Source organism: Cornus florida, unplaced genomic scaffold (genome assembly GCF_030987335.1).
Source record: "Cornus florida cultivar Cherokee Brave unplaced genomic scaffold, ASM3098733v1 CherokeeBrave_3.0.0_Hap2_Chr02, whole genome shotgun sequence".
Taxonomy (NCBI): domain Eukaryota; kingdom Viridiplantae; phylum Streptophyta; class Magnoliopsida; order Cornales; family Cornaceae; genus Cornus; species Cornus florida.
In genome coordinates this window covers 54866869-54881063 of record NW_026775572.1, presented here as the reverse complement: position 1 = coordinate 54881063, position 14195 = coordinate 54866869, and the positions used below count along the sequence as shown (strand labels likewise).

General features: G+C 33.8%; 1 protein-coding gene across 1 annotated transcript; it reads left to right on the top strand.

The window, feature by feature from the left end:
- The first annotated feature begins 7427 nt into the window (after positions 1 to 7427).
- Positions 7428 to 11143, top strand: LOC132296251 (uncharacterized). The gene is made up of 4 exons (XM_059794463.1): positions 7428 to 9673; positions 9766 to 10074; positions 10180 to 10267; positions 10370 to 11143. The coding sequence occupies exons 1-4, from the start codon at positions 7428 to 7430 to the stop codon at positions 11141 to 11143; spliced, it is 3417 nt and encodes a 1138-aa protein (XP_059650446.1).
- Positions 11144 to 14195: the final 3052 nt, after the last annotated feature.

The window sequence follows — 14195 nt, the reverse complement described above, 5'->3', positions numbered from 1 at the left end:
TAGCAACTGGCTGGAATAGCAACTGAGTGGAATGCAAGCTGTAGGTGCTTGGAAGTATATGGTAGAGAATTTAGACCTAACCTTTACTTAGTACTTCAATTAATTGACCTAATTATTGAAAGTTTTGATAATGATGAGTATTCTCTTTGAAATTTATGGTAATACATCATTTCTAACCATGTAGATGCATATATCATTGTCTTGATTTTGAGGTTTGAGCACCTTTGGAATTATATGATTGTATTATTCAAAATTTGAAACATATAAAAAAAAAATAAAAAAATAAAAACAAAAAAAAAAAAACCAAATTTCCATTTCAGATGTCAAAACTGAAACACCTAATCCTGCTTCTTGGATGACAATGTTAAACAAGTGTGTCTCACCATCTAAGGTCACACCCAACTGCCTTAGTTTCTCACCCAAGCATTCTATTCTCTATCTGTTTTTGTTAATTTTTTTTTTTTACTCTTTTATGATTATGCTTGTTGGTGGGACCATCTAGCTGATTTTTACTTTTAACTCTTGTTTTCCTGGTTTAGATTGCATTATGTTTTGATTGACAACAGACCAATAAGTAGACTTCTTCAAATTCATCTGTTTATACCAAGCCATGCACAATCTATCCTTTGAAAGTAAAAATTCCCAAGCTAAAACACATTTAGCAGCTTTGTCAATGTCAATCAACTTTCGTATGCCCAAACCACCTTCAGATTTTGGAGTAGATAGCTTTTTCTAACACAAACCATGGAGCTTATAAGATTGAGAACTATAACCCCAAACAAAATTTTGCATTCTTCTCTCTATAATGTTAACAACAGCAGCTGGAAGAGAATAAACAGAGGTCCAATACAATACCATAGGAGTAATAACAGCTCTAATCAATTCAACTCTCCCAGCTATAGATAAATTCATACTAGCCCATCTTATGGTAGCTGCTTCAACCTTTTCAATCAAAGGTTTACAATCCAATCTTTTTAGGCCTTTATTAGAAATCGAAACACCTAAATAAGTGAAAGGAAGATTTCCTTGTTTGCATCCAAGAATTCGAAGTATCATGGACTTTTTTCTCATCGATCTAGTAAAAAAAATCTTAGACTTATCTCCATTAATAGCCAAACCAGAAACTGAATCAAAGTGTCTCATCATTCTCCTTAAAGTCAAAACTGAGGCCATGTTGCCCTCCCTACTACAAGAAGGTCATCTGCAAAAAACTAGTGAGTAACCCCAACCTGTGCCCTTCGAGTTGCTTCAGAAACCACCAGATGTCCTGCATCACATTCATTTTGGAACATACCTGAAAGGTAATCTGTCACCAAGGTAAATAAGAGGGGAGATAGGGGGCAGCCTTGCCTAATTCCTCTAGATGATTTGAAAAAACCATAAAGACTACCATTAATTAACAATGAAAACCAAGCTGTGGTAATACATCCCTGAATCCAACCTATCCATTTGCTGCCAAACCTAAATAATTGAAGAATGTGAAACAAAAAGTTCCATTGAATAGAGTCATAAGCCTTTCAGTGGTCCACCTTCCAGACTAAAATAGGCTTAGTAGACTTGGCTCCAAAACCTCTCAATAATTCATTTGCAATGATAATATTATCTTGAATTTTCCTTCCACTTATAAAAGCATTATGTTCTTTCCTTACCAACTGATCCAAAACAGTCCCCAATCTTAAGGCAAGAATTTTAGTAATCACCTTGTACAAAGAATTGCAAAGTGAGATTGGTCTGAACTCCCCTACCTTGACAACATCTTTACCTTTTGGAATCAAAGTAATAAAAGTATTATTAAGCCCCTTATCCAAAGAAGAATGAACAAAAAAATGCAACACTGCATTAGTAACATCCTCCCCAACAATATCCCAATAAACCTTAAAGAATTTCATAGGAAAGCCATCAGGGCCAAGAGTTTTATCAGCTCCCATTGAAAATATAGTGGTCTTGATTTCCTCCCCTGTAATAGGTCTCTCAAGATACCCTGCTTCCTCAGGAGTAAGAACATTCCTAACATACTCTGCCGCTGGAATACTATACTGGCCTTTAGATGAGAACATTTCAGTATAGTAATTTAAAATCTTATTTCGAATACCAATATCATTATGAATCAAATTACCAACATCATCCTGAAGTTTAGTAATGTTATTTTTCACTCTCCGAGCCTTAATCTGCTGATAAAAAAACTTTGAACATTGATCTTGGTCTTTAATCCAACTTACTCTAGCCTTCTAAAAAAGCAAAAGCTCCTCATTGGACTGAGCAATTTCATATTCTCTTCAAGCGTCATCCTTTTTCTGAATAAGATTATCATTAGAAGGAAACTGAAATAAATCTCTCTGACAATCCTCAAGATCCTTCTTAGCAGTAATTAACCTCTCAAAAACTGAACCAAACTTGGTTATATTCCAAATCTTAATAGCTTGTTTCACCCCCTTTCAGCTTTTTAATAACCCTAGCAAGAGTTTTTATTTTGCTTGAGATTAATTTATGTTATTAGAAAGAAAATAAAAACCAACTAACAATAATAATGGAAATTACAATGAAAGTTGTGAATTTTGTTTAGCATAAAAGAACTTCAAAGAAAAAATAAAAATTATTGACAACCCAAACCCAAACACACAAACACAAACACAAACACACACAAGAATTAGAAAACAATAGAAACTTGAGAGATGAAATGAAAATGAAAAGGAAAAACATGAATCTAAAAACTACCTGGGAGGTCCCAAGGCTCGCACTTATTAAGATCAACATCTGCAATAGCTTTGGACGTGAAAGTAAAATCAGAAACCTTATGAGTTAGATAATAGGTGACGAGTTCTTCATCCGTTGGGTGAAATCTGAACCCTGGAGGAAGACTCTCCTCCATCTCTACCACGACGCGATCGATAAAAAAAACCAAACAAGATTCTGGTGATTTCTTGAAGCTAGCAGAAGAGCCAAACTACGGTTGCACTGAGTTCACCTATAAATGGTGCCCCTATTTGTCTTCTATACAGACCTCAACCTTCAAGAAGAAGCAGCCATAGCTAGTCTTTCTTTATTCCATTAATTACAGCTAACACTTTGACAAAGATGGTGCATGAAGATTTAGATTTTTCTTTCGTCAAGAGAGATTTGCAACTATGCCACACTATTCAACATGAGCTAGGAAATTGGATTTCCTTAATTGCCATTTGGGATTTGGTGTTATTACTAGGAAACCATGATAGTTTCAAAGAAGTAGACTTGAAATTGTGTTTAATAATTAATTAGGAGTAGTTTTAAAAAAAATTGTACTAAAAGGAATGGCAATTATAGTTTTGGCACAAGGGTTTGAGTCTGATTTACACCTCATAGAAGAAAATTGTTGTTTTAGTGGCATTGCCCAACCACCTTCACCCATTTCTACCCACCAAACCAAGTAGACTGACTGCTGCCCAATCGGAACATAAGCATCAATTTTTTTATTCACACTTGTAAGCTATCGTCAGCATCATATATATCATTACTAGGGTGGTGTGAATTGATATATTCATTAGGCTTGTTTATGTTTTATAAAAAATTTGTAGCTACTTTAATGAGAATTTAAGATGATACATACATATATATATATATATATATATATATATATATATATATATATATATATATATCATTTCAATATATATATATCATTTCAAATTTCTATTGGAAGTGTGATGATATGTTATTTGCTATCGATCATAAACAACCCAAAACCAAGACCACAATTGATATTTGTCCGAATCTATAATACTGATATTTATATTGATATTTGTCCGACTCTATAATACTGTAATTATAATTATTAATGTAACTGATATTGCAATTGCAAATTATAATAGTATTAACACCCAATTTTATATGTTCAAAATCATTTCATTTGAATTCAATAAGAAATTAAAATGTATGACAATCCACATGATAACATTTTATTAATATGTTGCTATTATTCTTGAATTTTGAGTCCAGTAGGTTTTTTTTTTGTAAATGGCTTATATGACCCATTCCACTTATTGCTCAATTTTATACTAGTACTAGTTTAGGATAAGGATTAGATAAAGGGCTCGGAGGAATATAGGATTAAGATATGTGAAATTGGAAAACCATGATATTATCTATTTTAATTCTTCTTTGATTGTCAAATTTCTTCTTTGATTTTACATACTTTCACTGAGAGAGTAAGCTGAATGACGGCACATATCTATTTTTTTTTTTCTCTCTTTTTCTTAGTTGATGATTTTGTTTTTTTCTTTTTCTTTTTAAGTATTTAGAATTTGAACTTAATGTTGGCTGTGGTTGGAAGTATGAAATTGATAAAATTGAAAAAAAATATTTGATTAAATTTTTTTATTACTTTTCTCTAATTTTATTAATTTTAATTCCAAAACTTCAATCTTATACTCCCAAACACATCAAAAATATATATTTAAGCGTAAGGATACACAGTGGTGTGTCGGCAGTCGGCAATTGCATGTGTTATATACATGAATATAATAATAAAATTATTTGGGATGTGAACATCCAGCTGTAATGGGTTTGAGCCTTTTTAGTCCTAGTGGTTTTGACCAATACTCACCCAAGTTTCCTCATCTAACCCAACCCCCCCAAGGAAATGTGGCATCGTCAACACAATGGAAGTCATTAAATGGTTGTATAGTAGTTCCCATCTTTTTAATTCAATTCTATTTACCTTGCCCCAAAAAAAAAAAAAAAAAAAAAAAAAAATTACCCTGTATTAGATTGTGAACACCATTGAATATTCTGTTATATAACATTTATTTTATTGAGAAGAAAAATACACTTACACATCAATGTGTCCATTTGGGGACTTTAATCTAGACCGTGAAGATAAATAGGTGTGTAATCTTTTTGTCAAATTAAAAAATAAATATTTACTATAACATTGTAATAGTGTTTGTCTGAAGTCTTAGCATTTAAAGTTGTTAATGTCTTGCAAATGTGGTAGACTAGTGTTAAGTGTTCCATATTATATTAATGGGTATAAATGAGTTATGTATTATTAGCACCACCTAATGACTCAAATTTTTGAGTCAGACTGCGAAACACCAGACTAGTGTTAAGTGTTCCATGTTGCTTCTATCCTTGCTCTATCTTTTGTTTGATGACTTCTTTCCTTGTGATGATCAGGTTTGCAGAAGTGATTCTTTGGTGTTTCGAAGAGAATCTCGGGCTTGGAGGAGGCCAGCTATCAGAATCAGGAGGTAATCTAAACCCTTATATATTCTGTGATGTGTTCCTTATATATTTTGTTATGTGTTCCTTATATATTTCTTGAGATATAGTTGAAATAGGCTTTCTGTTTGTTCTTACATTGAGATTGGGAAAGCAAAAACAGAGAAAGTGATTGAGCTTAAAAGTTTTATTGCTCATGCCCCCACAGTTTGAAAATGAGAAATTGAAATAAAGGAAAAACAAATGATTTGATCTTCAAGTTTGTTTTCGTGGCTGGCAGAATTGGATTTTTATTTTGAAAATTTCGTTATATGGTTGATTGTTTAATTACAATTCGCAGAAAGATAATTTATTTTTTCGTTGCAATGATTAATAACATTATGTAGATTACCCGTCACAAAGGGTTTTATTTTGGAATTCAAAAGCCAATTTTATCTTTGGCTTAAATTAGTCATTCACATTTGGACCAAATTTGAAAACTGAATTTTTAAAAACTTGGGCCAGCTTTGATCAACCCAAGAGCTTTTAAGTTTCAGATTTCTTGGTCATGTTTCACCAAATTTTAACTGAGCTATTAATTTTTTTTTCTTTCTTTCTGATTTTATGGTTGGATTAATGGAGTTTAAATAGGATTTATCACTACAAATTTTCAACAAACTCTGTTTCAACAACCATATTTTCTGATTTTGACGATGTGCCTAGTTCAAGAGATTGAGCAGGGAGATAGGAAGAAAAACATAGCTTAAACAGGGAGAGATAAAACTAAATTGGACCGGGCTAGCGTTTGCAGAAGAATAAGAAGTTGCTGTCCTTTATATTATTATTATTATTTTTTTTTTTTTGCTTCTGCTCTTCTCCTATTTACTCCAGATTTTTTCCATTGTTTGAATTGTAATCTTGCAATGTTGTAGAAGCTTTTAAGTCAGTTTGTAGTGCAATGGTAGAAGTCTTTTTCGCCCCTTGTTTAACAAGTTTTGAATTAAACAAATTAGACTGACTACAGTAAACCAAAACCGTATTTGTCTATAGTATACCATAAACAAATTAGAAATTAATTATCTTAAGACTTACCCAAAGCCATGGTGAGAAGGCTATAAACAATTTGCTAACTACTGCCCCAAATTTGAATATTTGGAGCTGATGAATCCCTTCTCAAGCCTCCAAATAAGATACAATATAAATAAGACTAAATATTTAATGGGGAATAAGTAGAATCAAAATTTACAAGTTTGGCATGCCGACAAGGAAAGGAAGGAAACATTTATGTGATGGAGTTACTCCACATTCTTTTCATCCCAAGCCTTCAAATGACCATTAATTTCTCAGAAATATTAGGAGAGGTTGCCAGAGAAGATGTCATTGAAACTGAAGAAGTAAAAACAAAACAAAAAATGACATGATTACTCTTTTCCACTGTTATACAACCTAGAATAGAATCAATCATATATTCATATTGAATAAAGATTTAAATCTCCATTCCATCACTCATTTTATATCCATCTAATGTTATCCAATACCATCATTACATGAACTCAAATTAATAATGAAACAGTTAACCAAATAAAAATAAAAATACAGCGAAAAAATACTTTAACAAATTTCAATTACCAAAAAAACCAATAGAATTGCAGGGAAATTCTATTATGTGCGCTCCCATTCTGGAAACCCTTATCATCTACACAACTTCCAAGATCTACACCTCCATTTCTTTAACACCCTCATCTCTAATTAGAGTTAAGGGTTCCCCAATTTCATGAATATCCAGAAAGACATCTATGTCTATACAACCTGCATACACCTGAAACATCTAAAGTGCATCTAAATCTTCCTCTATCATCCTCTTTTCATTGGGTCAGAAGATAGATCTAGGAAATTATACCTACCAGTGTCTATAATACTAATGCCATGTGACCATGGCAGTGAACCAACAGAGTATGAAGAAACTCCATTTCTTAATTACTATGTCTTTCAATTTTCTTTAACTGTATTTCACTCTTTTTTTTTTTTTTTTTGGTTCTTTTTTAAAGAAATGATAAGACGGTTCTTACACTCATTCATTGTTCCTTCCATGATGGGCTCCACACACTTATATACATACACACACACACACACACACACACATATATATATATATATATATATATCCTTTATTAACTCTTGATGGATATATGTTCTTTTTTTTCTATTTTTTTTATTTTTTTTATTTTTTTTGTGTACATTTAAGCAGTTACATGGATAAGTCTTGGATTCATCATCACACTAGGGGAAGTGTAAAGTATTTTGATGGCATACATGACTTCATTGATGTGGCTAGGCGTCATGCAGAAGTAGACGGTAGGTCCCGATGTCCATGTCGTCGTTGCAAAAATAGGACTTATCATCAAATTGAAGAAGTTAAGCAGCATCTCTTGAGAAATGGGATGGACAAGGGGTATACCAATTGGATATATCACGGGGAGGCTCGTCAAAGCAACAATAATGTTAATATTGATGCTAATGTCAGTAGGGAAAATGTCCACGATGAAGATGGAAATGTAGATAATGTGTTTGAATTGTTGGATAACATACAAATGGGAAACTTCACTAATGCACCACAACAAGAAGATTCGCCTGAAGTTGATGTTGGAGGAGGAAGCTTTGATAGATTGTTAAATGATGCACAATGTGAATTGTGGCCAGGTTGTGAAAAATACTCTAAGTTGTCAGCGATATTAAAGTTGTTCCATGTGAAGGTTACAAGCCGAATGAGCAACAAATCATTTGACATGATGCTTGATGCATTTAAGGATATGCTTCCCGATAATAATGTGTTACCAAAGTCTCATTACGAGACTAAAAGCTTGTTACGAGACTTGGGTCTCGGATATGATTGTATACATGCATGTAAACATGATTGTGTTCTATTTTGGAGGGAAAACGCAAGTAAAGAAAATTGTCCACAATGTGGTGAATCGAGGTATAAACCTCACGAAGGTAAGGGTAAGAAAATCCCTCAAAAGGTTCTCCGGCACTTCCCATTGAAATCAAGACTTCAACGGTTGTTTATGTCAAAGGATACAGCCTTAGATATGCGGTGGCATAAGGAGAAACGTGTGAAGGAGACAAATGAGTTAAGACATCCAGCTGATTCAAAAGCTTGGGAAGATTTTGATAGTAAGCATAGTTGGTTTGCTGCTGATCCTCGTAATGTTCGTGTTGGATTAGCAACTGATGGATTCAATCCATTTGGAAATATGAGCAATGCGTATAGTATGTGGCCTGTGATGATTGTGCCTTACAATTTGCCACCTTGGATATGTATGAAGGAGCCATATATATTTATGTCGTTGCTTATTCCTGGTCCAACATCGCCTGGTAATGATATTGATGTGTACATGCAACCTTTGGTTGAAGAGTTAAAAGAATTGTGGCGGGATGGTGTGATGACATATGACGCGTACAGTAAATGTAACTTTAAAATGCATGCGGCAATGATTTGGACCATTAGTGATTTTCCCGCCTATGCGATGGTATCTGGATGGATGACAAAGGGTTATCTAGCATGTCCGATTTGTAACAAAGAAACATGTTCTTGTTTTTTGAAACACGGACGTAAGATATGCTACTTGGGAAGTCGTATGTTTTTATCGTTAGATCACATTTTCAGAAACCATCACAAGCAATTTAATGGCAAAAGTGAAGACAAAGGGCCACCAAAGCAGTTGACGGGTGATGATATTCTAGAACAACTTAACCTCATACCCGAGGTTAGTTTCGGAAAGGGGCCAAATAAAAAGAAGCGAACTCGTGAGGAATTTGAACTTAACTGGACGAAGAAGAGTATTTTCTTTGAACTACCTTACTGGAAGACCATTTTGTTGCGGCACAACCTGGATGTTATGCATATAGAGAAAAATATATGCGATAGTGTGTTGGGGACATTATTGGACATTGAAGGGAAAACTAAGGACACATTCAAAAGTCGGTTGGATTTAGAAGCAATGGGGATTAGAAAAGAACTCCACCTGAGACGTAATGGTGAAAAATTTGAGATGCCACAAGCGCGCTACACATTGTCAAAGAATAATAAAAGACAACTATGTGAATGGCTAAAATCAGTTAAGTTTCCAGATGGCTATGCATCGAACATAAGTCGGTGTGTGAATGTTAATAATTGTAAGATATCTGGATTGAAAAGTCATGATTCACACGTTCTCTTACAACGTCTCCTCCCTATTGCTATACGAGGATTCTTAAATTCAGATATTTGTAACACAATAGCTGAGCTTGGTTTATTCTTCAAGGAATTGTGTTGTCGAACTGTCAAAGTGGATGTCTTAGAGGCAATGGAAAGGGACATTGCTGTTATACTAAGTAAGTTAGAGATGATATTTCCTCCGTCATTTTTTGACATTATGGTGCACTTGGCTCTGCATTTGCCGCGTGAAGCCATCATCGCAGGCCCTGCACAATATCGATGGATGTACCCGATTGAAAGGTGCTGTATATTTTTAGTAAACCAACATTTTTTTTTAACAAGTTTTATTAGTTTGTTATTAAATATTATTGGTTTGATTAACGGTTATGTAGATTTTTGCATACTCTCAAATTGTACGTCCGCAACAAAGCACGTCCGGAAGGGTCCATTGCGGAAGCTTACGTGGACGATGAGTGCCTCACATTTTGTTCAAAATTTCTTGGAGGGATTGAGACAAGGTTCAATAGAGAAGAAAGAAATAGTGAGGGGAACTACAACAATAATTGGTCCACATTTTATGATCTAAAGCAAGTGGTTCGACCGATAGGAGCACAAAGTTTGGACATATTGCCCCGTGCGGACATAGAGATGGCCCGATTGTACGTTTTACAGAATTGTGAAGATGTTTTGTCATATGAAGAGTAAGTAACTCATTGCATGTCATATCTTGTCAGTTTCTATGAATATATAGTGTATTTCTTAATACATGTATACAATTGTATCATTAACATAATGTAATTGTTTAGAAAACACAAGGTAGAACTTGAGAGAGAAAATCCGCGCAATGTTTCTCAAAGACATGCTAAAGAATATTCGAGGTGGTTCGAAACAAAAGTAAGTCCATTATGCACCTATTGTACTTAATTAAATAAAATTCGTTAATTTAATTAAAATGAACTGTCATTCATTTATTTAACACTACACTTCTTTTAATAGATAAAGGAAATGCGTCATCATCAAAAGGAAACAACTTGTGATGATCTGTATTCATTAGCGTGTGGACCTCAATGTCTAGTAAGTCGATATTCCGCGTGTATTGTAAATGGGATTAGGTTCCATACTAAGGAAAGGGAGCAAAATCGACGAACACAGAATAGTGGCGTGTTAGTGAAAGGAGAAGACCAAGATTACTATGGTGCCCTAACAGATATCATTGAGTTAAGATATCCTCTGGGTAGAAAAATTTTTCTTTTCAAATGTGATTGGTTCGACGTTAGGATTGGTACCGGTGTACATAAAGATACCTATTTCACAAGTGTAAATGTAGCCAGTAGAGCGTACAAAAATCAGCCGTTTGTGTTAGCAAATCAAGCATTGCAATGCTTCTATGTCAAAGACAATAAATTACAAGGGACGTGGGAGGTAGTTCAAGATATAACAAGTAGAAGCTCGTTTGATGTACCTGAAAAAGAGGGTGAAACAGGAGTATATGATGAAATGCTCAACACTACAGCATACCAAGAGAGCGAACCAAGCATCGTGGATGGAGTTGTTGAAGCGGACTTGGACATGGATCCATTCCCTTTGAACAGGGACGATTTGGAGGGTGAAACTCTTGATGCTGAAATGATTCAAAAATGTAGGGGTGAAGCAGCCATTAATGATGACTTTTGGGATGTTGAGAATGATGAAGCTCTTGACATTCAATATAGTTCAGATGAGGAACCAGAATTAATGTCTGAAGATGATACTGATATGGATGACATGTGAAGCTTTTTATTCTTGAGCATGTACCTCATTTTATTGTTTTATGATTAATACTTTAAGTGACCAGCTGAATTATATTACCGAGCTTTATCTTTTGAGTTACTTTTTGTTTAAATTTCTCTTTAAGTATTGTTTATGTGCTTCATTAATTTGCAGCTTTGATTTGGTTGACTAAATTAATTGTTATATTTGAGCATTTACTTTTTTTTTTTGGGTTTATGATTATATTTAATGTGATCTATTCAGTTATATTGCCTCTAATTATTGAATTTTTTATTCAATGGAATTATGTAAATATGAAATGATGACTCAGAATATATTTTGCATATGCTTGTTTATTTTGATTTAATTTCACTTGATTCTTCATATCAGCTTGTAAACTAAATTATGGACACCTCCGAGGAACCGATGCGTAGAGTTTTAAGGTCCTGCAGGGCTGAAACTGAGCAACCATCTACAAGTTCACCTCCTACACAACCAAGTGGATTAGGTGAAGATAGGAATTCAACAAATGAAAGAATGGAAGGTGATGGTAGTAATGAGCAGACAGGGCCACAACCAAGTGGAGGTAATTATGCTTCATCATTGATTAACCATAAGTTCTTTTGTAAAATGCCTACGCTTTAATTAAGATGATAAATTTTTTTTTCAGGTCCGATACGAAAAGGGCGTGGAAGAGCAAAAAATGAAGCCTTGCACAAAATTAATGAAAACAATTGGCCAGTTCCAGTTGAGTTTGGAGAGGGTTATATTAAACCTGTTGGTTTAAATAACAAATTATGGACGGCTGAGGTTGGCATTAATACACGAGATACCGAAGCCCTACTAAAGTATAAAACGTGGAGGGATGTTCCAGATTTTGAGAAAGAGGTCTGCTATGACCATTTGAAGGTAATGATAACCATCATTTAATGCTTGTTTTGGTTAAAAAAAAATCAGAGATTACTGGTCCAATTGGTTACAAATTATAGCTTACTTTAATTTTACATTATAAAGGAGGTCTTTGGAGTGGATGCATACGCAAATGACATTGATTTTAAGCGAGTAAATATGGGAATTTCCAGCGCATTGAGGAAATATAGATATAAATTGAAGTGTCATTTTGAAGAGCATCTTCCGATTGAGAATGCACGCCGCCATCCTTACAATGGTATTGGTAATGCTGTTTGGGAAAAATTGTGTGATACGTGGATGTCACCTAAATTTCAGGTTCAATTTCTTAACTACTTGTTTTTACTATTTAATATAATAACTTCATTCACTAGTTATTTAGGTTTCCTAACTTGTAATATTGTTTGAATTACTACTTAGGAAATAAGTGCAAAAAACAAAGAAAATCGTTCCAAGAATGAGGTTCCACATTATTCTGGATCAATGTCCTTCGTCAGACGTTACGATGATTATGTGCGTAATATACGAAACAATAATTATAAATTTTTTATTTTATATTCTACGTTCTAAACCATATATTTGTCTAATAGTCACTATTACTTTGTACTATAGGTCAAACTCAAAGAAAGGCAGAGCCAAGAAGATGGGGACGGTGAAAGGGAAGAGGATCCTGCTATTCGTTTGTACAAGGACACACATTTTAAGGAACAAGGTGGATGGGCACATGAGAAAGCTAAGAGGAATTTTGTAAGTTAACTATAAGCTACCATGTTAGATTATGAAATTTGGATCTCATAATATTGTCCACATTGATTGATTGTGTTGGATTTGTAATTTATCTGTTTTGCATAGTTCAAATATGTGTCTTATATCTAGGGTATAAATCTGGAGATTTAATAACAACTCATGCCAAATAAATGTTCTATCCCCTTACATTCCATAACTCCAAGATACTTCAAGTCTAGAAACCCCTCACCATCTCTGTCTTGACTCACATTCTTTAAAATTTCCACTTCTACTAAATACATACATGAGATCTTTGGATGTATCATGAAAATTAATGAATCAGTCCATTAATTGGGGTTTCTTGAATTAAAACTTGTTTAGAGTAAAGATTAATTTTAATTAGGGTTTCGTCAATCTTGGTTGTGACTGAAAATTATACCTATAGCAGGAGAGAGAAGAGAGAGAATGGAATAGCTTGTAAATGGAAGCCTCACTTTGCTCTAACAAGTAGTGACCCATTTATATATATATATGAATATATCTGTCTGTCTGTCTGTTTGTGTATGGGGGTGTGGAGAAAGTGAGGTGATTTTCCATGAAGCAACCCTTTTATGCATAAGGTTTATGTGTGGTTGTTACATATATATATATATATACACACTTTTATGTTTTATGATTATCTAAATATATATGTAGAGAAAGTGAGAAGTGATTTTCCATGAAGCAAGCACTTTAATGTCATAAGCTTTATGTGAGGTTGCACATATATATAATATATAATTATCCGTACTCTTTTATTATGTTTGGGTGGCTGTAACTTTGAAAATCCACCAAAAACATAAAATCCCATTTGTAGGAATGTTAAAGAAAAGATGAATTATTTTGGTGACTCTTGGAGCTTATAGGTCGTATGTCTCCAACCATATTGTGTTTGCATGATTGACTTTATTATCATTAATAGTGATAGGAGATTCTAAGTTTATTATTCAATTAACGTGTATATATATATATATGACGCGCTAAAAGCTTTTTTTAGCTTTTATATATATATTCATATGAGGAGCTAAAAGCTTTTTTTAGCTTATTAGAAAAATATATATAGGTTGATGTTCATCTTTTTCAGATTTATAAGGTCAATACATGGACTCCCAAATGCACTCATTCAAATACCTTCTTTTTTTTTTTTTTTTTTTTGGTTATGCTAATATAAAACATTATGCTTATTCTTTTATTTTACCAAACAACTCCAGAGCACAAAAAGACTGGAAAAACAAAATTGGAACTTCACTGTGGCCCCAGAGCCCACCATTAGGATTTTGGAGAGATAGTTGGTCTCTACTAAATGTCAAAATGCATCACTCCTTTTTCATATCAAATTTGGCTATGTGGGTGATGGAATCGCACAACTTGCAACGGGGACAACATGGGCAGCCATTTA